The sequence below is a fragment of the Sceloporus occidentalis genome, unplaced genomic scaffold (assembly GCF_023333645.1).
Source record: "Sceloporus occidentalis isolate IW3139 unplaced genomic scaffold, rSceOcc1.0.p SCAF_175, whole genome shotgun sequence".
NCBI classification, from domain to species: Eukaryota; Metazoa; Chordata; class Lepidosauria; order Squamata; family Phrynosomatidae; genus Sceloporus; species Sceloporus occidentalis.
In genome coordinates this window covers 647199-670024 of record NW_028317155.1, presented here as the reverse complement: position 1 = coordinate 670024, position 22826 = coordinate 647199, and the positions used below count along the sequence as shown (strand labels likewise).

The 22826-nt window shown below is 40.6% G+C and overlaps 1 protein-coding gene across 1 annotated transcript; it reads left to right on the top strand.

The window, feature by feature from the left end:
- Positions 1–1391: 1391 nt before the first annotated feature.
- LOC149279018 (cyclin-T1-like) lies at positions 1392–14761 on the top strand. Its single transcript, XM_089501488.1, has 10 exons — positions 1392–1427; positions 7222–7352; positions 9105–9186; positions 9530–9658; positions 10454–10514; positions 11083–11145; positions 11812–11857; positions 11937–12100; positions 12964–13034; positions 13643–14761. Exons 2-10 carry the CDS (start codon positions 7333–7335, stop codon positions 14759–14761), a joined length of 1755 nt encoding a protein of 584 aa, XP_089357614.1. The 5' UTR covers positions 1392–1427; positions 7222–7332.
- Positions 14762–22826: the final 8065 nt, after the last annotated feature.

Below are 22826 nucleotides of genomic sequence, written 5' to 3'. Positions count from 1 at the left end.
AGTGAAGCATGATTCATCACTACAGAGAACACGTTTCCACCACTCCAGAGTGCAGTGGCGATGTGCTTTACACCAGTCCAGCTGATGCTTGCCATTGTGCCTAGTGATTTTTGACTTGGGCACCGCTTGTCCATAGAAACACATTTCATGAAGCTCCCGTCATAGAGTGCTTGTGCTGATGTTGCTTTCAGAGACAGTCACTCTGTAGTGAATGATGCTGCAGGACAGGCAATGTTTCCTCTCCGCGTGCTTCATCACTCAGCAGCCCCACTCAGTGAGTGTGCATGGTCTACTGTTTTGTGGCTGAGCTGCTGCTATCCCTAGACGATTCTACTTCACAATAATAGTACTTACAGTAGACCAGGGCAGATCAAGCAGGGCAAATATTTCACTTAGATTTCAATTGTGGCATCCTATGAGATTGCAACGTTTAAAATCACTGAGTTCTTCAGTACCACCCATTCTGCTGCCAATGTTTGTGTATGGAGATGGCTGCCTATGAGCTGGATGTCACACACCTGTTAGCAATGTGTGTGGTTGAAAAGCCTAAACGCCACATACATTTGGTCACATAGTATATAACTCCATGTCACCAGCTCTTCTGGATCTGAGTTGGCCAGTTTAAAGCCAAACAAATATGAATCTTCTGGCAGGCAAACCTCCAGGTTTATGAAGCATGTGGACAAGGCTGCACATATGTCCATGGTCATTGGGGAAACTAGGGAGGGTTACAAGACTTCAGTTGAAGAAACAATCCTGTGAAAAGAATCTACAGGAATGTTCCTTTAAACCAAGCAATTAGAACAGTGGTTGAGACAGTGGCAGCTGCAGTTTAAAGTTGGTAAATGTAAAATGCACTTGGGACATAAAAATCCACAGGCACTGAGGACACTGTTCTGTCAGCGACAACAAAAAAGAATTACATGGGACTAATTATTTATGGGGTAAGCAGGTAATGCTTCATCCACAGCCTCTACTCCCATGTGTTTAAAATGGTTTCAGACTTTACAGTCTATCTAAAATATTCACAGGAGTGCAGTGTCTGCGCTCACTTCAATAAACACTAGTGAAATGTGTTGAGTCCATTTTCTGTAGCTTTGTGTTTAGTGTTGCATTTCTATAGTATTTTCTGGAGGACATGATAAATTAAAAACATAGTTGGAACTTTTTCTTACATAAACCCTCAACCATATAGAGAAAAGGTTAGCAGATGGAGATCACTGACTTTAACCCGGAGGCTCAGACTGTCGCGGTCCCGGGTCCTTGTGGACGACGATCTGCTCGCGGGTCACGAAGACCCGAGCTGGAGAGCTCGGGCTCCGTCTCCGGCGGGCGAACGTCGGCACGTAAGTGCGGTGGGGTCCGGAGTTCCCGATCTCCCTGCACTGGCGATTTGCAACCCGATCGCCGGTGCAGGAAGCGGGAAGGCAGATCTGGGGATTCGGCAGCGATCAGAATGAAAACTGCTCGCTGCCTAAGGAATCCCCAGAGAGGTTTACTTACCGGTTCGCCGGTCTCCACTGGGGGCGCAGCCAATTCTCACGGCTGGAGCCGTGAGTCAGAGGGACGTCTCAGGGCACGCCCCTGACGCTCTGTTGGGGGCGTGGCTTTCTGTGGCGCCAGATTTAAAAACCCTGCAGATCTGTCCACAGGCACCCTGTTGTGGTCTTTCCTCCGTTTTGAGTTTGAGTTTGCTTTGTTGCTATTTGGTTGACCATTGGATTTCCTGACTACCCACTTGCCTGCTGATTTTGTACCTCTGCCTGTGACCATCGTTACCGAACCCTGGCTTGGCTGACTATCTGCATCGTGTACCTGACCCTGGCTTGGCTGACTATCCGCATCGTGTATCCGACCCCTGGCTTGGCTGACTATCCGCATCGTGTATCCGACCCCTGGCTTGGCTGACTATCCGCATCGTGTTTCTGACCTCTGGCTTGGCTGACTATCCGTATCGTGTTTCTGACCCCTGGCTTGTCTGACGTCCGGCATCGTATATCTGATCCTGGGCTGCTCCCATATCTGCTACTTCTGCACCTCGCTGCTTCAGCTCAGTATCCACCATTTTCAGCTATCACTGCAGCTTCCTCACTGTTGGGATCATCCTGAGTTCCTGTTGATTTCCTGCGGTGAGTGCTTTTGGTGTTAGCAAACGTGACACAGACAACCTAGCCGGTATGAGAGTACTGGCGTTGTCCATCAAGTAGTCTCATAGTGATATAGAGAACACGTATGAAGCAAGCAGGAAAGGCAGTGACACTCAAATACGCTAAAGAAACACAGAATATAATACGATACAGAGTTTTCCTGTGATTTCACTTAATAGACTGCATTACACTGAGAGCTGTGCAGCAACAACACAGACAACCATATCCGGGTCAGTAAAAGAAAGAAAGAAATCTAAAGCTCATTAAAATGTATTAGAGTTCCATTAATTAATAAACATTAATACATTTAATATTAGATTAAATTAACCAATATTGGGGGGAAATGGTAAGGAGAGACTTCAGTGATTAATCATTGGTCCATTTCATCGCAATATAAATCGCACTCACCTGGTGAGAGGACTGTTGCTCATGGGGTGTCGGGGGGCTTGAATCCAGGGATGAACACTTTCGGTTTTGACTTTGGGATCCTGTGGCAGCCACCAACCATATTGCTGGTTTGTAGTGAGGGGCATTTGCTGAGTCTGCTTGGGAGCTGAAATGTTAAAATAAAATAAAAAAACCCCAATGTATGAAATCATCATCTAGATCTTTTTTATACACCATTATGTTATACAACAGTGCTGACAAACGAAGGGATTTCCAGGACATTGGAGGTGATACTGGAGGAACACTTTAGCCATCATACGCATTTCAATGAATATAATAGTCGAGTGTCCTATTAACCTTTTATGGTGCCCCCTTGCAAATGCATGCAAGTATTCTGCAGATTCCCCCCATAGATATTTGCCTCTTTCCCTACCCCCAAACGTTTGAACATATCCCCTGCCGCCTGCGTCCTCGTGATCTACTGGCTGCCAGTCACCTCCAGTGCTGTCTCAGCGAGAGTTCTGGGGGTCTCACAAGAACCCCGTGCACATCGCACAGAAAGCTCTCCTGCTGATGTTTCTAGCACGGATTGGCTGCTTCAACAGGACCACGGAGGGGGATTTATTTACTATTTTAACAGGTTAAAGAACACATATTAATGTTGTTACAAAGTACTTTTATATGCATTCTTATTGGTGATGATGCTAAGTTGGGACACTACAGCGTGACACTAGTGGGGCATTTTAGAGTTAAATAAGTTAACCGAAAAGAGAACTGCAAATTTTTATTCTGGACATATCCTCAATCCTTACATTGTATTCGGATAGCCCTAGGTACAGACAGACCTCTAAAATAAGTAGATTGTCCGCAACAATGGAAGAAGAAGAATATATACAAATAGCAATTCTGATGTAAAGTGCTAAATGTGGAGCAATGAGTGGAAACAGCCCATTGGTTTCCATGGTGATAAGTTCAGATTTAGATCAATGTTCTCAGTATGTTACACACGGCACCCGATGAGTTTGGTGATGATGTATAGGATTATGACACGTAGCGATGTGAAAATTAAGCACAAAAAACCTGTACTCTTTAAACTAAATGTGATGGGATGTTTTTTTTTTTATTCAGATGATACCCTGGATGTGAGAGAAGGCGCCCTAAATGAACAATCGTTTGGCAATTACACCGCCAACTCTCTGTCTCCAGATCCCCAAACAATCCACTTACTCCTCAGCGCCTGTTGTCGCGTCACGGTCTCCCGATACCGTCCATGGCTGACATAGGGAGATGAGGAAACAAGCGCAGGAAACTTTGCTGGGTCAGATTCGCCTTCTCCTAAAGTACAAAAGTTAATCATCCAGAACCCTAAAGCTCAATCACAGACTATCCAGAGCAAAATAATCCATCAGTTTTATAATAAATTAGGATTTTCAGATACATCGAGATAGTTAAGAGTTATTGGGAAATGTGAGGAACATTACTGTGTATAAAACGTATGCCACGGTGCAAGTGGAGACACACAGATCAGTAATGAGGATCTGCCGGTATAATCAATAACTGGAGTAAACGAACCGGCAGTGAGATCACTGCTAGAGATAGATCACATGGATCAGCAGCGTTGTACATCTAATTCACTTGACAGTAGGGTGGTATTTGCCGGTGGTGACTGGTGATGAAAGTGTTATCAATTACCCCCGGTGTCGCCATTCCGGTAGATCTCCTTAATCCGTGCAGCTCGAAAAGGATCTTGGTAGCCAAGAAGGGTGATCCCGAAAAACGCCATGAGAGAAGCGTTTTGACAGAGCTCGACGGTTACTGTTGTGAAGATGAAACTTTCCATAAGCAGCCAGTAGGAGATCCGTTGCCATGGCGATGGTTCGTTAGAAGCGTCTATGATACGCAACGCGTCTACACGTTGTACTAGTGGGCGGGTCTCTATCCATGACGTAAGACTGCGCTGCGCGGTGGCTGGGTGGGAGTGCATGCGAAGAGGAGCTGGTGGAGGGTAATGACTTTCTGACGGTTACATAAAATAAAACCTATTCGGATGAAGCTTTCCATCAGGCCACCAGCTCCTTAGTCAGGGTACAAAATCTCCTCCTCCTCCTTCTCAGTCCATGTGCCATAACTGGGCCCTGACTTCTCCAGTGTAGTAACCCGGGCAACAGAGGTCTGGGAGCTGTTATGAGGTCCTGGGCTTAGCTTTGCTAAATGTATGAGTGCAACCCCTCTTTGTAAATATGGTCATACCTCGTAAATCACGGGAGTGGTGTTACGGCGCGCCCCGCTTCCCGCCCACTTACCCATTAAAAACAGTGTGTCGCCTCTTTTCTTCTCATTTACTGATCCCACAAAAGTTATATATTGTTTTTTTTCCAGAACAAGAAGGGCTTTCTTCAGATACCATTTTTTTGAAATAATAAAATATGGTGAACATTTTTTAAAAATATATTTTTCTCACTTTTATTTGAAAATTCTTTTACTCATCTACAAAAGATTAAAAAAAACTGTTAAATAGATCCTACTATTTGTCTTGAGTTTAGAAATGCCCAATGTTTTTATGGATTTTTTTGCACTTTATAGGGCAATAAGTACAATTAGCGGTTTGCTATTTCAGTACTATTTTTTTGCCTAGTCAGATAATTCTGCCCCATGTGCTATTTGGGCCATCTTTGAAGCCGGTCAGTTTAATTTACTCCATCAAACCATATATTTCTGAAAACTAGACACCCCAAGGTATTTCAAATGCTGGTATTTTGGACCCTTTCCATTCAATTTTTTGTAATTTTAACATTTGGTCATCCTGCGCCATGTCCTATTTGGTACATCTTTGAAGCTGGCCAATTCAATTTACCCTGATATATTTTTGACAACTAGACACAAACAGGGTATTTCTAATTATGGTATTTTAACACTTTCCTTGCACTAACTCTACCACCAGAATTTGGGGATTTGATCATAAAAATGGACACTTTCTGGATTTTTTTCTACATTGTCTTGCAGCTGGATTGTTCATCTTACGGTACCATGGTGTCATCACTGGGGTCTTTTTTACTTGTTAAATTGTATTACTTTTTTAACTATTTTTGTTACTTATCACCATACCTGGGAACTTCTGGGCTCCAGCTACACGGAGCCTTCCCTCGCGGGACACAACCAGGCCTGCACCCTGACATCGGCGGGCAGTCCCGCTGATGGCAGTGGGAAACACCCCCCATTTAAAGGAAAAAATGGGTGGGGAGTGGGGTGTGTCAAGACCCCGCTCCCGCGACCCGGAGGATTTGGGTCTTGAACCAGAGGAGCAGCACTCACCCGGCAATCTCCGGGTCAAACCCGGAGAGTTCCCAGGTATGCTTATCACATAATGATTAGTAAGCTTGGCTTTCCTGCAGCTCTATTTTTTTTGCTTGCTACTTCTTCATCTGTTTTCCTCCTTCTGCCCTATTCTCCTTGGATCTGTTCAGCAGCGGTGGCCCTCTGACAAGCTTTACTGAGTTTCCATGGCTCACTTAAGAGAGAAGCATAAGCCGGAACACACGCTGGATAGTGCCTCAAAAATCCGGACGTTCCTGACAACATTGGAACAGTTAGCAAGAACGCATTTGTTTCCTTGCAGAAAACTTTACAGGCCCAAGATAATCCACAATATTTTTAAAGTTTGTACGTTGCAGAAGAAGCACACCCTCTGAAGTTATTTTGAGAGAGGGGGGAAGATTTATGGCACCCGTCCTGGGTGCCATAAATCTTCCCCCCTCTGTCTGGTGCATTTTGAAGCTACTCTGCTTGGTTGCTCTAACAATAAAACATGGTTTCTAAAAAAAACTTTAGGTGAGGATCTGTCACTTTTAAGATGTTTAGATATGTTAATGGAAAAGCAAGATACTTTAACCCTTCCTTTACCACATAGTCACATGACTATGACTCGATATACCACTCTTAAGTCCACCAGGTGGAGTGCACCAAGGAAAAGAGAATGCTGCTGGTCGGCCAGTCAATAAATTCAGTGTCTGCAAGGGGTCAGTGCATGGAGTCAGCAGCTGTGTGTAGCTCCCACTGGCCAAGATGTTGGCAGCAGTTAGATCAGCTTGTAAGCATGCGGCATGCGCTTAATAGCCTTAATTGATGATGTCGCCTAAATTTTAACACACAGCTGCAAAACCTTATCTGGCCTCCAGGGGGAGACAGAAAGGGTTACATTTTATGCAAATTGACGTTTTTGTTCCTCCTCTACTTGCACAGCTTCCTTTATTGATCAGAAGTAACAGAATAATTCTCAAAACACAACACGGTGACCAAATGCTCGCTTCCTTCAGGCATAATCTGAGATTCGGTCCCCACTCGAAAGATGCAGACGTTTAGGGGTAACTGTGGTAATTCTAAAATAATATCCTCATTGAGAGAAGGCGGTTAACACTGTACACGGATGGGGTTGCTTAAAAACTTTTTGGTTCGCTACTGACTAATTTTGGTCCCATAATTGTCCACTCGTTTTTAATTAAACGTGGTCCCTACAGCCACCGTGTAACGCGTCACTTAGCGCAGTATGTGACGTAACTTCCCCTACAACATCTCCCGCTCCCAGCATTCTAAAAACCCTGCACGCGCTTTCCTACGTGAGCACGTCAGACGTCATTGCGTTTTTTCGTACGAGCGCGCCCCTGTGTGTTCAGTCATGGCGCCATCGAGCCGCTGGTACTTTACCCGGGAGCAGCTAGATCGTAGCCCTTCCCGCCGCGCTGGCCTGGACGCGGACAAAGAGCTCTTGTACCGGCAGCAGGCAGCCAACCTCCTGCAAGATATGGGCCAACGGCTCAACGTGTATCCTTCCCCAGCCCTCAGCCCCGGTCTGAGCAGGCCTCGGACTGGGCTGTATGTGCGATTCGAGGGAGGAAATAACCGCGGTTAAGGCCCAAAGCATTACTGTTTGGGGCGTCTTGCTAGTTAATAATTAGTATGAGCTGGCGTTGGACACCCCACGGCCCACAGAAAAAAATATAATATCACCAAATGTCTCTTTCCTGTGTGTGCTTTCCTTATAGTCCGCTAGCTGCGCGCCCATGTTACGTGATCCCCGTACTCACACCCGTGCTGCGAACATTACCAGTTGTTATTTATTTCGGAGTTAGGGAGCGGTCGTGAGGAGATTTTAAAGGCAACACGCTCGCTAGAAAAGACCTAATGTAAAGAAGTTAAACGTTTTCGTAGGCCTTGTTTTCAACGCAATAATAACTATATGCTGTAACATTATCTGGTTCAGAGTACAAGGCACACAGAATAAATGTATCTTGCCCTAATAAAAGTGGCACACTAGTGCATGGTGTCTGTTGATAAATAATATTTAAATCAATAAATCTAGAACTATTATTTTGTGTGCTCTGTGTTTGAAGGAATGGTTTGTTCCGCTTCCAAATACACAGATTGATCAATAGGATGTGGAATGTAACTCAGTACATACTGTAGTATTAAATAGTATATGTAGAGAGAATATTCTAGCATTTAATGTTTTAAAAACATTTATTGCTACCTATTGTACAGCGCTGCAGAATATGATGGCGCTATATTCATCAAAAAACGACAAATCTTTGGAAATTCATAAAAATAGCAATAAAATACATTTGTTAATTATAAGCTGAGCGCTGTGAAATCACACAGGAGTTGTATGTAAAAGTGATTCTGGTACGAAGTTTGAACTGTAGTCTTATCGCCATAGCAACTAATGAAATGATCCATACAGGAGGATTCCATTGGTTGCTATAGTGGTAAAAAAAAATAATATATATATATATGTAGTGTGTCAGTGCAAAAAAGTAACGTTTTTAGTCCAAGGTAATGCCTTTTATTTAGACAATATAGTTATACAGTTACATAAGTTTTAAGGACCGCAGAGGCCTCTTATTTAGATGGGATTCTATTCTTTCATTACATTTGTAGAAGAGGCCGCTGGGGTCCCAAAAGCTTATTTGACCGGACGTCTATAAATATGTTAGCCCAGTGAGAGGGATTACCTATGGTGATAAGACAAATGTTAACTCCGAGCACCAGATACATTTTTTTAAAAACCCTGATATTTTCACAATGCCATTGCTTAACATGCTTATTATTTTTTCACTGATATATGTACATGTAAGATACTTTTATAATAAAAAAGGGGCTGCAAATTCAACATTGCTAGAATTGTAAAAAGTTATGGCTGGTTAGATGCTTCTATTTATATGTTTTATATTGGGAAAGAGATAAAGAACATCAGTGATTTGTCAATGTGTTGCAATTTGTCATCTATATTATATATGTACGTTAATATTTGTTTCGATGTTGCTTGTCATTTACTTGGATAACAAACTCATTTCTTGTTACTGTTGCTATAAACATAATGCATTCAATAGCAGCTGAGGGCATATGGGTACAGAAAGCTTTAATTTGGCACGTTCAGGTTTATGTGTACTTCAATGCTGCATTAATGTATTGCTGTCCTGCAAGATGGATTTGTGTCTTCTCTACTGAAAGCACTGCAGTGTTTTAAAGACTGCAGAGTTTTGGATTGTTTCTTTCTCCTTAACTTCAGTACTGCAGATCTCAGTTGACCATTAACACATCTATTGTTTATATGCATCGCTTCTACATGGTCCAATCCTTCACTCGATTCCCTTGTAACGTAAGTAAGAACATGCACTGTGCTCATTTTAGGGTTGTCATATCAACCATGTTTACAGGACATGTTTCATTTTTACTTGTGGACACAGTAATACCTCTCATAATTTATGTATACACTCGATTAAGTCATTCATTTTGACACACCAAAAATTGATTTGATTCAGATTTGTCTTCTGTTCACTCACTTTAAATTTTGTTAAATGATTAAAATAAACTATTAACAGGTCTACTTGTACACGCATGCCTACTTTACAGCATTACTGTACAACTGTATTCCATCAACTATAATTTTTTATAATCTGTCCCTTGGAAGTGCTTAGTCTTATGTTTTATGTCCCCCTCAGTCTGTTGCACCGGCTGCACTCTTCTTGGCAGCTAAAGTAGAGGAACAGCCTCGGAAGCTGGAGCATGTAATCAAGGTAGCCCATGCCTGTCTGAACCCGCAGGATGCAGCTCCTGACACCCGGAGTGAGGTAGGTGCCAGCAGAGGGGCTCATTCAATTCTTTTTTTTGTTTTTGGAAAATCATTATGAGGGTATTGTAAAGATTTAATTTCCATCTAACAAACTGATTCATAATATCATGTATAAACTCCCTTAGGTATAATTTGAAACACAGACGCTTGACTTTCACCTTCAGTATCATACAATTTAAATTGAATTTGTCTGAAAATTTCTGTAGGTTAGGATTGTAAACTAATAAATTAGTTTATTTTGGCTGTCTATTTGTAGTTCAGAAGATTACAGTTTACTAAAGCCAGTGATGCATGAAAATGTTGTCTAGGTGCCACTCAGCTGCCAAGTTCTACATACCTACTAATGTCTCCAAAGCCAAAGCTGTTTTGATCCTATTAGGTGCAGATTTTAGGTGCTAATTAGGCTGCAGGATTCTAATAACCGTGTAAGTCATGCTGTGTATATGAAATCAGTTCCTTACATTTTGAATGACTTGGAATGTTTTGATATTTTTTTCGCACAGAAGACTGCTACCCCTCTGGCTTGAGCAGAACCTCCACAAGTTAACTGACTGGATTTGGTTCTGTGCTTAGTGGTATCAGGGTCCTCCCATAGAAATTGCTATACCAGCTTTTTGCAGAAGTGGATATTACAGTCAATCTACTTGAGTAGCAATAAAATACCACATATACATAGCTAACAAGCTTTGCAGAACCTTGACCAGTTGGTGGCCTTGTGCATAGGCTCTGGTTGTATTAGGACTTTGTACAGAGTTCTTCACAGTAAGTAATGTGCCTGTCCTCTCAACAATAGGCATACCTGCAACAAGCCCAAGACCTGGTCATTCTAGAGAGCATTATACTGCAGACCCTGGGTAAGTCTTCCAGAGCGGCAGGATATGTGGAACCTTGAAAATCCTTAACAAAACCTTGTCCACAGCTGTAGAGCAAGACTGACCTGGAGAAAGAGTCTGCAAAGTTAGATTTCACTGTTGATGAACGATACGGCTACCACTGGCATTTATAATTATATTGTGCTGCCAAGTATGATCTTTTGATTCCCAAATGTATTAGCTCTGTGTCAATGCCTTACCCCCAGGCATACTCTTTTGGAGAACAGAGAGTTCCTAAAAGGGTAGACTGACGGTAATGTCAATCTGAACAGATTATCATACGATATGACATTAGGTGAAACGAGTAACATTCATATTTGGGAATAAATAAATGTTGCTTGACTCTATGCTAGAATATAGGAAAGGAATGGAGAGGTTCTGCTTGTGTGATTTAGGATTTAGGAGGATCTCCTCCTATTACCATTATTTACTTCACAGCTACTTAAAATCAATGTATTTCAATTATATTTTTTCCATAATAGTAAATTTTGGTTTTATAGGACATGTATGTGTAGCATTCTGTGATCATTAATTCCATCTTTTATTTCAGGCTTTGAGATTACCATAGACCACCCTCACACTCATGTGGTGAAGTGCACACAGCTAGTCAGAGGTAAAATGTCTACACACAGACCTGTTGTTTATTACAGACCCATTTTTTATTTCTATAGTTTCACTGAACAGTAGAAATACACACTTGGCATTACTTACAGTTTATATCGAGAGTTGTGTCTTGTATCGAGATCTGATGTATAAAAAAACCCTGCTACTTAACAAATATGCTAATAATGGTTGGTATGTAATGCTACTAATAGCCATTTAGTGGTCTGTACTGAGGCACTCCACTGAATATGTTCAGCTCTTTCTTGTTTTTGTTTTTTGTTCTTTTACTACGTTATATTTGGCTTACAGCATGGTCTTCAATATTACGTTTTTTCAGCCTGTTGTGTTTGTATGTGACAGGATACTTCAGTTTTGTACATCAGACTTTGCTGCTTCCTAACGTGTTTTTTACTATTAATACATCAGCATGTTCAGCTGTCACTCTCACCTGAAGAGAACATCAGAACAAGCTACATCATTGCAGGAAATCACAAAGGCTTATTCAGCCTTGTGTTTTGTTATTATTCTAATATGTACACATTCTTATTGTAATTTAAACTCAAGTGTTATTTCTCCATCAAATAAATTATTTATCTACTGTATAATGAGGTATCGCCTAATAATATTTCAAAAATATATTGCCATGTTTGTGTAATCCCATTTTTTTTCTTTTCAGCAAGCAAGGACTTAGCCCAGACCTCCTACTTCATGGCAACAAATAGGTTAGTACCCTAACCATTCCCCTCATATAGGCATATATAGGATGAAGCCGCTGCTAACCCTTATTCTTACTTCACACAGCCTGCATTTAACAACTTTCAGCCTTCAATACACCCCTCCAGTGGTTGCATGTGTCTGCATTCATCTAGCCTGTAAGTGGTCTAACTGGGAGATCCCTGTATCAACTGATGGAAAACCATGGTGGGAATATGTGGATGTAACAGTCACATTGAAACTATTGGATGGTTAGTATATGAGTGTCTGTAACCTCATCTCCTAGGCTGTGAAACATTTGGTTAAGTGGAGTCTAAATTTATTGTAGGGGATTCCTACTCATGTTGAATTGTTTATATATACTCTATTTTCTTTCCCTAATTAATGAAACATTTTACTTTTTAGTAATTTGTGAACTTACACAAGATATGTTTTTTGAGGACGTATAGGCTTTTTCATTAGTATAGCCTTCAACTTAAATATATTATATTATTTATTTTCTACAGAAATATGTACTAATGTACCACTAGGCTCCTTTACATGCTACATTAGTATACCACACTTACTTTCTTTTTCAATTTTATTCTTTAACTATTTAAACTTTTTTTCTATGGGGTCTTTATACACCACTCTTCTGTAAAAACAAAAAACAACAAACAAACAGTACTCCCGGGGGCCTAATGGTGATATCACCGGGGTTCCAAATATTTTTTTTTTGTTTTTATTTAATCACAATCTAGCTAATCACACTGTGTAGCCCTGCATTATGTGTGCTCAGACAGCAAGGTGGTCATCAGAGATCCCAACAGGGTCTCTACTATTAAGATTCTGTGTTTCCTGCGAAGTCAGCATTGACAGTCATGGAAAGAGAAAGTCTGAATATATGAACGGGCATTTAAACATTGCAGGTGTACACCAGCTGCCGTCCAAAAGAGCTCTTGGTCCCTCATGTACATGCAGAAGCTTGTAAGTCAGTAATTAAGTTCTATAGACCGAAGACTACGTAAGATGCACCAATTCTGGTTTGAAATGCACTGTTAAATGTTTTAATAACATTTAGTTAAGTTAAAAGCTGTGATGATGACATTATGTTTTACTTTATTTTGTTTTGCAGAACTGACTGATGAGTTTCTTCAGATTCTGGAAAAAACCCCTAACCGTCTGAAGCGCATCCGAAATTGGAGGGTAAGCCATAAGATACAATAAACAATTCTTTCTCTCAGTATTGGAGTGTTGTACATGGTTAATGCTCACTGAGATAGCATCTCTGACAAGGAACTATATAGTGAGGTACAGGGAGAGAATAAAACACTTAATGAATGACAAAAGAATGTCATATACTGGGAGTCAGTTGTCAGGAGAGTGTTAGTCACTGTAAATATGTCATCAAAACTGCAGTTTCTTAAGGATTTGTTGCTTTATTACCGCAAAACCACTTGCTTTCATTCACTAAAATTACTCAGGTGATGTGTTTTAAGGTTTTCCTTTTATATTAATATATTTGCTTTATCAATATGATAGTTAGTGGTAGGGTGCAAACCAAAAATAACAAGTTTTTAGTATTCATGGCTCATGTTTATAGGCCTAGCAGGCTATGCAACTGAAGTAGGGGAATTCCCCCAAAAAGTTGTATATGTAATACCGTACTAACAATAAGTTAAATAAAGCCTTGGGCGGAGAGTGCTGCTGCTCCCCTTCTCTCCGAAGTGAGGGAGGCTTATAACTACAAGTGAAACGTGGAAGAACATTGTTTCTTTGGACATTGCCAACAGTGATCTTCTTTTTATTCACAGATCAGTCAGGCAGCCAAGAAGTCAAAAGAGAGTGATGATGAAAGTATCTCTGAACAGACCATTCTCAAGATGATATCTCGCAGTGGTGCCATGAACACATCACCTTTTTCTGATTCACAGCCGTTCTCAGCAACCAAACTGGATGCTGGGATGTCAGGACAGTGGACTATCCCACTACATAATCAGCGGGAGCAGCACAGGACTAGTGAGCACTCAGCATCCCAATTATCCAACACCAAACCAACTCCCCTAGCAAAAGTTTCACTGAAAGAGTACAGAGCAAAGCATGCAGAGGAGTTGGCAGCACAAAAGCGGCAGCTGGAGCACATGGGAGCCAGTCTGAAGGAACAGTATGCCTGTGCTGCTCAGAACTTATTAATACAGCAACAAAGGGACCGAGAGAAGGAGACCCACACCTCCCCTATCATCCTGAAGATTCCTTTGCATGAGGTAAGTCAAGATCGACCAGAGAAATCAACAAGCTTGAAGGTGCGTCTTCCTTTGTCCAGCCGAGAAAAAACAGAGGATGGAAAGATTCGTATTAAAGTGCCAAATGAGGAAAGTGTGAGCGGCAAGAGCCGAGACAAACATCGGAGTAGCTCTTCATCATCTCATCACCACCATCACCACCACAACAACCAATCTGTCCGGCAGAACCATCAGGAGCCATCAACCAGCACAAGCAGTAAGAAGTCTTCTGCAGCTCTGGGGGGTTCCTCTCATAAAACATCTGTCCCTTCTCGAAAAAGGCCTCCATCAGAGGATGTCACTGTACATGAACCTCCTTCTCACAAAGTGAGCAGAACTACCAGAGCTCCTGCACAAGACTCCCCTTTGGCACATGCTACTCACAGGCCGCGAGCAAATCATGGAAAAGCAGACAGGGAGTCATCCGGTTCCAATGGCCACGGTGCCCCGAAAACAATTGATTACCAGGACACGGTAAACATGTTACATTCACTGCTTAGTGCACAGGGAGTGCAACCCATGCTGCCTCCTCAGTATTTGAATCAGTATGGAGAGTACCGTAGGGCTAGGCCCAGCAGCACGGAAAAGCCCAGACCACCACCGCCACTTCCTGCTGAACCACCACCTCCTCTCCCACCGCTTCCTAAGTGATATCTGCCGTCTGCAGGCTCTACTTATTTGTCTGTCCCGGAGGATATATTTTTCCATCAACTAAGCACTATCTTACCAGCATACCTTTTCTCTGTCCTTGTTCTTCCATGTTTTTTTCATCACCGGATCTCTCGTGTTCAAAATCTATTCTAAAGATGTGCTTACTTGTTTAGGGTTCAGACGGAATCAGTGAAACAATTTCTCTTTTGTGTTGTATGATCCTACATTCTTTGCAGAATTATCTCTTACTTATGCTGCCTGTCCAATTGTGATTGTTGTCTTGGTTGCAGTCTTTGTCTTTTTAAAACGGGTCACTGATTATAAAAGTAGATATTGGAAGGAATGATAAATGGAATCTTGAAAAAAGGTGTTGCTCCTACTTCTGATTGAGGTTTTCTAAGCATTAAGCTGCAGGTACCGTATGTCTGCATAGAGTGTCAGCAGTTTCATCTCAGGTCTTATTTATGGAAAGATGTAATTGTGAAGTAGAATTATTAATGTGTTATGTTGGTTGCATGTTTACATATTACAACTAATTTATCCACAGAGCCATTCAGTGAAAAGATATTGTAGATCCAGTATGCAGATCACATAAACTGCTACTATGTTTATGTTTGTTTGTTTTTTGGTGTTCAAAATATTTGATTTTGCTACAATTTGGACATGAATGATTGTGTTCATAAATAGTAGTCTGTGATGCCACCTGTATAATATGGTTTTAATATCTATCGGGAGAGTTGTGGTTTCAACTCCCTGCCTTCACTGTCAATTATGAAGGGCCAACACGGGCATGTTTATCCCACACAAGGGCTGCTCCCTGCATAATGTATAGCTCAATGGGTGAGGAGATTGAAGAAATCTAATTTAACTATACATTATACAGGGCCAGTTGAGCTGTTCCTGAAGCAGAAGCTCAGTGATAATGTATAGTAAAGTCTTGGGGTGGAAAGCACAACTCTCACTTTAGTGAACAGACCCTGTGGTTAGGGCAGTCATACTCCACGTCAGCTGGGAGGCTTGTTCTTTATGTCCGTTCGTGATCCTGGTGCTAAGTATGAAAGTGGTCTTATCACATAGGAACCAAAGGGATGGCCCAGCTAGCAGGACCATTGCAGGATTTTAACACTGAATTGCAACTTTAAGGGTTAAACCATGTTTTCCCATAAACTGGGAGTTTGCAGGGGAGTTAGAACGCGGTGTGTTAAGCTTAGATAATGTAGAGTGTTCTTTCACTCGGGTTTGTCGTTATGGTATGCTGTAAAGTTGTTGAACTCACCTGGAAAACTATAGGTTTAGTGATCGCCTGTCTTTGTAAATAGCCCTCAGTCTCATATTCTTCTTTAGCTGAAGTCTTAATTGTTGTTCTGGTACATACAAATGGTTGGGTGATTGTATCTTGCATGTTACTGTGGCCTCGGCATGCTGTGGTTAAATGATGGTTTTTTAATGTGTTTCTAGTACCAGATATTTTAACATGGGATAATCTGGAGGATTATTTACTGCTTCGAGTCTTTTGGATCGTGAAGATCAGGGGAGGAAATGTATAGCTGGATTTTGCAGTTCACAACTTGCGAGAAACTGAGTGTGTGAATTTGCAGAATGTGGCCTTTTTTTTTGTTGCATTAACAAAAAATTGTATGTTCTCTGTGAGCATCCCTTGGGGTTTAGTGAATGCTAACCTTGGCATTAGTGAACATCCCATATTTTATTTTTTATTTTTTTGCTGGTGGTGTCATTCTACTAAAGGGAAAATGCAGCTGTATTTAGTCGGACTGAATGTGAGGTATCGGGAGCGCTTCTTCATACTTAATGTGCCATGAACTCCTCTGCTTACACAAAATGAATAACATACCATTTACTGATCCATTTATTTTATTGCTTTTTAAAATGAATTATTGACGCGGAGTCTTTTTTTAAAAAGAGCACTGTTTTACCCAAATACTAAAGATCTTCTTAAAACAGAAAAAAATGGATATAAATTATGAGTACTTTATATTTTCAATATTTATTGTTAATGTTAACTAAAGTTTGGTAAACACATATATATATATAGCTATTCCTACAGAATCCGTTGGATTATATAAATGACTTAATGTTGAATGCGCCAACACAGGCCTTGCTTGTAACAAAAACATTATACGGCGCTGGTTCGGATACGTTTGTTCATGAAAACACAAAGCTGGCTTGGGTTGTATGTGTAGCCAAGGACCCGAAAAATCTTCTTGCTTCAATGAAACGGAATCTTTGCTGAGATCTGATTTCTGTTTCAGTCTAGTGATAGACCTTTGTGTGTATGTTCAACAAAGTTTCCGAATCTCAGTAGTCGCTTTAAACGTTTACCATTTTAGGTATTTCGTTGTCAACTGATTTTGCATTATTGCTTCTTGCATTTGTCTATGGTGATAAGTTTATAACAAACATAGCAGAAGCAGTAATATATATATATATATATATATATATATATATACATACTGTCCATATACTATATATTTGTCCACACTGTGCACAGTAAGAAAATCATACTTCTAAAAATTGAAGTATATTTATTGTAAAATAGTTCATAACACTATGCAATGTGTGAGCAGAAGATGTGACTTCTACGAGGGGGAAAAAATAAAAGAAAGGTATATTGCGAATATTTTTGGGTCGTTTTTGCACCCAATACTTGAAAATATTGGATTCAATAACAGCAGCTTCTTCTGTGTTGTGTTAATGGCACTGTACAACTAGGAAGACATCCTAGTAGCCAGCATTCACTGGACCTATAACAAGTGCATAGGTTACAATCCAGATGCCACTTCCGTGTAGTGACTGAGTTGGATCCTGGCACATATGGATTCCCTGGCGGACACAAGCTGGGCTTTCCTGGGTATGTCTTGTGATGCAGTGTCAGATTAGCGGTGTTGAAGGTCCTGGATTTTGTGGCTTCTGTGTGGAGCGCATTTGTTGATCCCCGGGTTGCTTTCTAGAAGACACTAGCCACCAAAGCACAAAGAATATAGTGTCTTGGTGTTACAAGCCTGCAGTATTACTGTCATTTTCAGATGCTATGTTTATTGCAAAACAATGGAAAGTATCATGTTAAAGTGATGTTAAACTGGATTTTGGAGTTTAAGGGCTGTAAGTACCGGAAAAAAATGTATAATGTCACATGGAAATTATCTTCATTATTTCAATCTATAGGGCAGTAATCTGTGATATAACCGTGTGTGAATGTCTACTAGAGGAGGTAATGAAACGTAATTTTCTTCAAAAAAATACTATGTGGTTTTAGATACTTTAAATGGAAATCACCAATACACCTCATTTTCTGTCCAGCAGTTTATGGGCTGCAGATGCGAGCTGATGATGTCAGAACCCATCTTACCCAATCAGCTGAGGCCAGGGGCAGACAGCGTGATCTCCTCTCGTTGCTTGTGCAGTGAGGATGGCTTTTTTGGCTCACAAACAGCAGAGGGGTTAAGATTCTCAATAGATCTGGGTAAAAATTGCTTTGCTCACTGCAAGACCGGCAAGTGGCTGTTAGCAAGTGGATCACCGTCTGTAAGCAGGCAATGCGGGTCGCTTTGAGAAAACAGCTTGTAACTTCAAAAGTACAAGCTGCCTTCTCTGCGTTTTGGGGGGGACTTTGAGTTCTTTTGGAGAAGCCAGTTGTTTTGACGTATAATTTTGTGTTCCCTGTATAGCTGAGCATTCAATATCTGCTGCCCTACTTAGTGCATGTTGTACATAATCGCTTTCCTGTTACTGAAAACAATGCTACTCGGTGATCAGTTTCGAGTGGCAGTGAGGAGGTAGAGACTCTTCCAAATGCAGGTCATAACTAAAGTCAAGCAAATATTATGTAAATAAATAAAAAAAAAATGTAGGAATTTCCAGTCCGTAAAATATTTAGAGTGCTGAAGTGTATACTTTTTTTATGATAAATCAAGTAAGAATGTCTTTTGAGTTGATGTCTTTTGTGTAAGGCCAAGTACCATGTGTCAGAAATTAGCTGTTGGGTTTGTGTTCCAGTAACCAATCCCACAAAAGAAAAGTTTGATTTTAACAGATCAAGTCAATAACTATCTGCCTACAAAATCCCAGACTTTGTGCAAGTGTACCCAGAAGAATGGATGCTGTTTTGAAGGCAAAGTGTGTTTTTTTCTTCTGTTCACTCACTTTGCATTTTGTTCAACGATAACAAATAAACTATTCACATGTCTATTTTTAAGGCATCCTTGCTTTACGGCAATTTTTTTTCACACCTGCCTAAAATGTGTGCACAGTACTGTGTGTGCGTGTGTGTATAAATTATGTGTGTGTAAATAAATGTGAATGCTTCGCATACCAAAAGAGAACGGGCCCATACTTTATTCCTTCTACCCACCATGGGATGCGCTCACATATAATAAAATATTTATGGGAACACCGTTACTGCGAAAGGGATGTAAAGAGTTACAGCTGTGTAGTGTTTTGTGTTATCATCTCATGCTGCTTCGAAACCGCGGCAAGCATGGGATGTTATTATAGAATGCATAGATATCCATATTTATACCTACCTAGTACCTGATCCCATGGGTATTTATTTTATTTTTAAAATCTATTTATCCAGTATTTGGGGGGGGGGGCATTTGTACCTGTGGAATAGGTGTTTTGTGACACTGGTCAAATCACTCTTATGTATTGGTCATGAACAGGTTGCCAGCAGAGTTAGACCTATTACAGCATGTCAAATTATCTGTGCGTGTGTTAGAGATCATGATCAGAGATTTGTTTGCCCCACAAACCGCTACAGCAAAGTGTTTGACCCTTCTTCGCGGGGTTTAAGGATTTCTAAATGTTCTATACTTTTTTTCCCCTCACTTTTTGACTGTAAGCAGTGCAATACTTTTCCATGAAATTATAAAAAGTAAATATGATTACAGATACTCACTAGGTCCTTAAAAGCTGTAAATGATGGATTATGCTTTGATTATGAATATAATAACTCATAGAGTCTGCACACAGCTACAGGATCGGACATGCAGATCGCAGTGATGTCCATCTCAGTCCTGCTTTAGTTTTACAGTATGTGCAAAGTATTTAGAAAGACAGACAACCCTCGTGTATCGGCATCTTTTGTTGAACAGTAAGTGTCTATTTTGTGTGTTAAAATAATGCTAAAAATAAAAAGTTATTTTTACTGTGAGAAATGGTTCTGGGGTGTGTTTTTTTTTTTTTACAGAGCGGTTTTTAAGCCGTCTAAGTGTGATAGGTTTCTTTAGAGCTTTGTTTACCAGTCGCAGGGATGTGCCATATATATCTGTGCTTTTTGGGCCCTGCTCACTAAATGGGCAGTTTACAGGAGAGTTGCGTTTTAGTTCCTTGACTTTATAGATTGCTAACCTCCGACCCCAGTAAGCTTCTGCTTCCCTGTACAATGTATATTTAAATCCGTGAGATTTCAACAAAACTCTTTCAGGTATACATTAGGCAGGTCCAGCTAAGTCCTGCCAGCCTTGGCCCTTCATAATGAATCGTGAAGTGAAGTGAAGTGAAAACCACAGCTCCCCTGACAATTCTCCCTTTAGTGAATAGACCCATTTGACTTTGAAGTAGAAGTGCTGGCATTTTGGGGACATAGCAGATCATTACTGGGATTCCACCTTTATTTTTTACAGAACAGCACAGAATCCCAAGCTTTATGCCATTTTAGGCTGACATAAATAGTAAGGTAAACCTTCCATAGACCAGAGCAACATCATGGCGTTCGTACAGACCTGTTTTGTTGTCTGTTAAAAGTCTGTTTGACAATAAACGAATTCTGTTCAAGTTCATATATTAGACATTGCTTATTGTTTAATAGTGCCTGCCTATTCCGTATCGCTATTAAATAGTGGAGAATCCAAATGTAACATTTAAACTGACAATATTTAAAATGAACAATAACATGAACACACACTATGGCTGGAGCAGGGGGAGAAGAGAACAGATGTTTAAAAAAATATTAAGGACGATATTAAATCTTGTCATAATCCTAGTGAACCATTTATTTTTTTCATCAGACCAAAGAGCAAAAACATGTATTGCCAGAAGGCAGTGGCGATTGTCTCAGGAATAGATTTATATTACCGATGAGAAGCCTGTCAACCTGTCCTTGGACTACAACCCTTAATCTTCTATAGCAAGCTTCTTGGCAGTGATTCATGGGAGTTGCAGTCCAGCAAAGTAATTAAAGCCACAAACTTCCGATCTTTGGGGTGTATGGTGCTAAGCGGTATAGCGGGGCCGTTATCTGTTAAAAGCGTTCTATGCTGTGGACGTTCAGAGCCCCTATAAAAGTCTCCGTCATTTGATGCATCTAGAATGACAAACGTCGAAGAGTAATTGGAGCCGAGGGCTTTCTACTACAGCTTGAATGTTTCAATGTATATTCCTGCCGAGAGATGTTTGATATCATGCTATGGCTACATTAATGTGTCCGTTACATTAAATAAATGGTAAAATCTGAACAAGGAAGCTGTCTCTCTTGTATGTCTTTCCATGCTTTATGTTCAAAATGTCAATGTGATTACAGCCTCTCCAGTTTGGATTGTGTTCCAGGCGTTCCCTTCCACAAAATATTGTGGGTTTTTTTGTGTTTGTGAAAGGCGTGTTTCTTTGATACTTAAATTGCCACAATGCTGCTAAATGATGTTTAATGGTATGAATAATTGTACCCACATGAAGCTTTCCACAGTTGTATTACTGATCTATACATCAACTAATTGTAAAATATCTACAAGCTTGTAGCAAAAATCTTGAAATCCTCATAGATAATCACATTGACTTTTTCTTGTTCTTAAACATTTTCCAGTGGCGCTGTAGACAAGGGTGGGCTTCCCTATTCCTTACTCTGGCTACTCAGAGGTCTTTGACTAGAAACGCACTTTCATTATTTCCAAGCATGTATGAATTGGAATTGTTTTGATTTTTGATTAATGAAAAATTGTTTATCTCATTAAAGTTTGGGAAATTTCTTCCGGTTTGTAATAAAATAATGGTTGATGGAACATTGTGAGGGATAGGGGACTAGGGGTGCTGAGGCACAGCGGGGGAAGGGGCATCTCAGGATCCTTTCCTAACGTTTTGAATTATTATATTTTCCAGCAGCACCTAGCAATCTAATGAAACTGGAATTACAAAAACACAGTAATGCAGTCCACGATTAGCAAGGAAACAAGCCAAAGGTGGCCCTCTGTATCACAGGTAGGTATTGTGGATAGCATTGTTATGGGCTTGGGGGCTAGAAGTTTACCATCTAACGCCAAAGAAATGATCGGTAGTATGTTCTGTCATATTTAATGTAATTATTTGGTTGATATCAATCTTTTCCAGGTCAGATACAAAAAAGTAATGGGAATCTCTGGATTCAGGGAAGATTTCTCTTTTTGCCTGTGCCATATTTCCTGCTTGCATTCAGGTGCATCTAGTAAGTATTCCACCATTTGGGATTGACGGCTCTCCCTTTGAGAACAGTGATGAGACTCTGCAAAATAGTCAACCCAGGAGCTCGTTTAATAACTATTGTTACTACGTGTGTCACTCTTGTATCAGGACTTTCTGTAACACTTTACTAGCTCAAGGAGAGTGATGATATCTGATTTAAAAGGGAAGCTGTTCCCAGATGTTTTTCCCATAAATCCTTCGCTGTTTGCATTAGTAGTATTGTATATAAAATCACTAGTTACTCCCCGGCATGGGATTCCTGTGTCCTTTGCATGTATGTCCAGCCTTGCATTCATGCACACAGGTATTGGAGATGCTCCCAAATTCACGAATGATCCATCAAACTGAAAAGGAATGGCCTTTTGTATGCTTCTGGCTGTGTGTCTCACACGGTATACACTGCATGACAGAAGAAACAACTAAGCAGATGGGACGATAGTCATGTTTTGCCTTTTTTCATTGGGTTATTTAAGCTCATCCATACATAATGGCGTTTTAACTATAACCAAGTTATATTTTATGCCTTTTTAATGCAAATCAGTGTCGTTTCTGAGTTTTCTTGTTTAACTGTTTGCTATGTGTGCTGTCATCCATGACATCTATCCATCCTCCATGA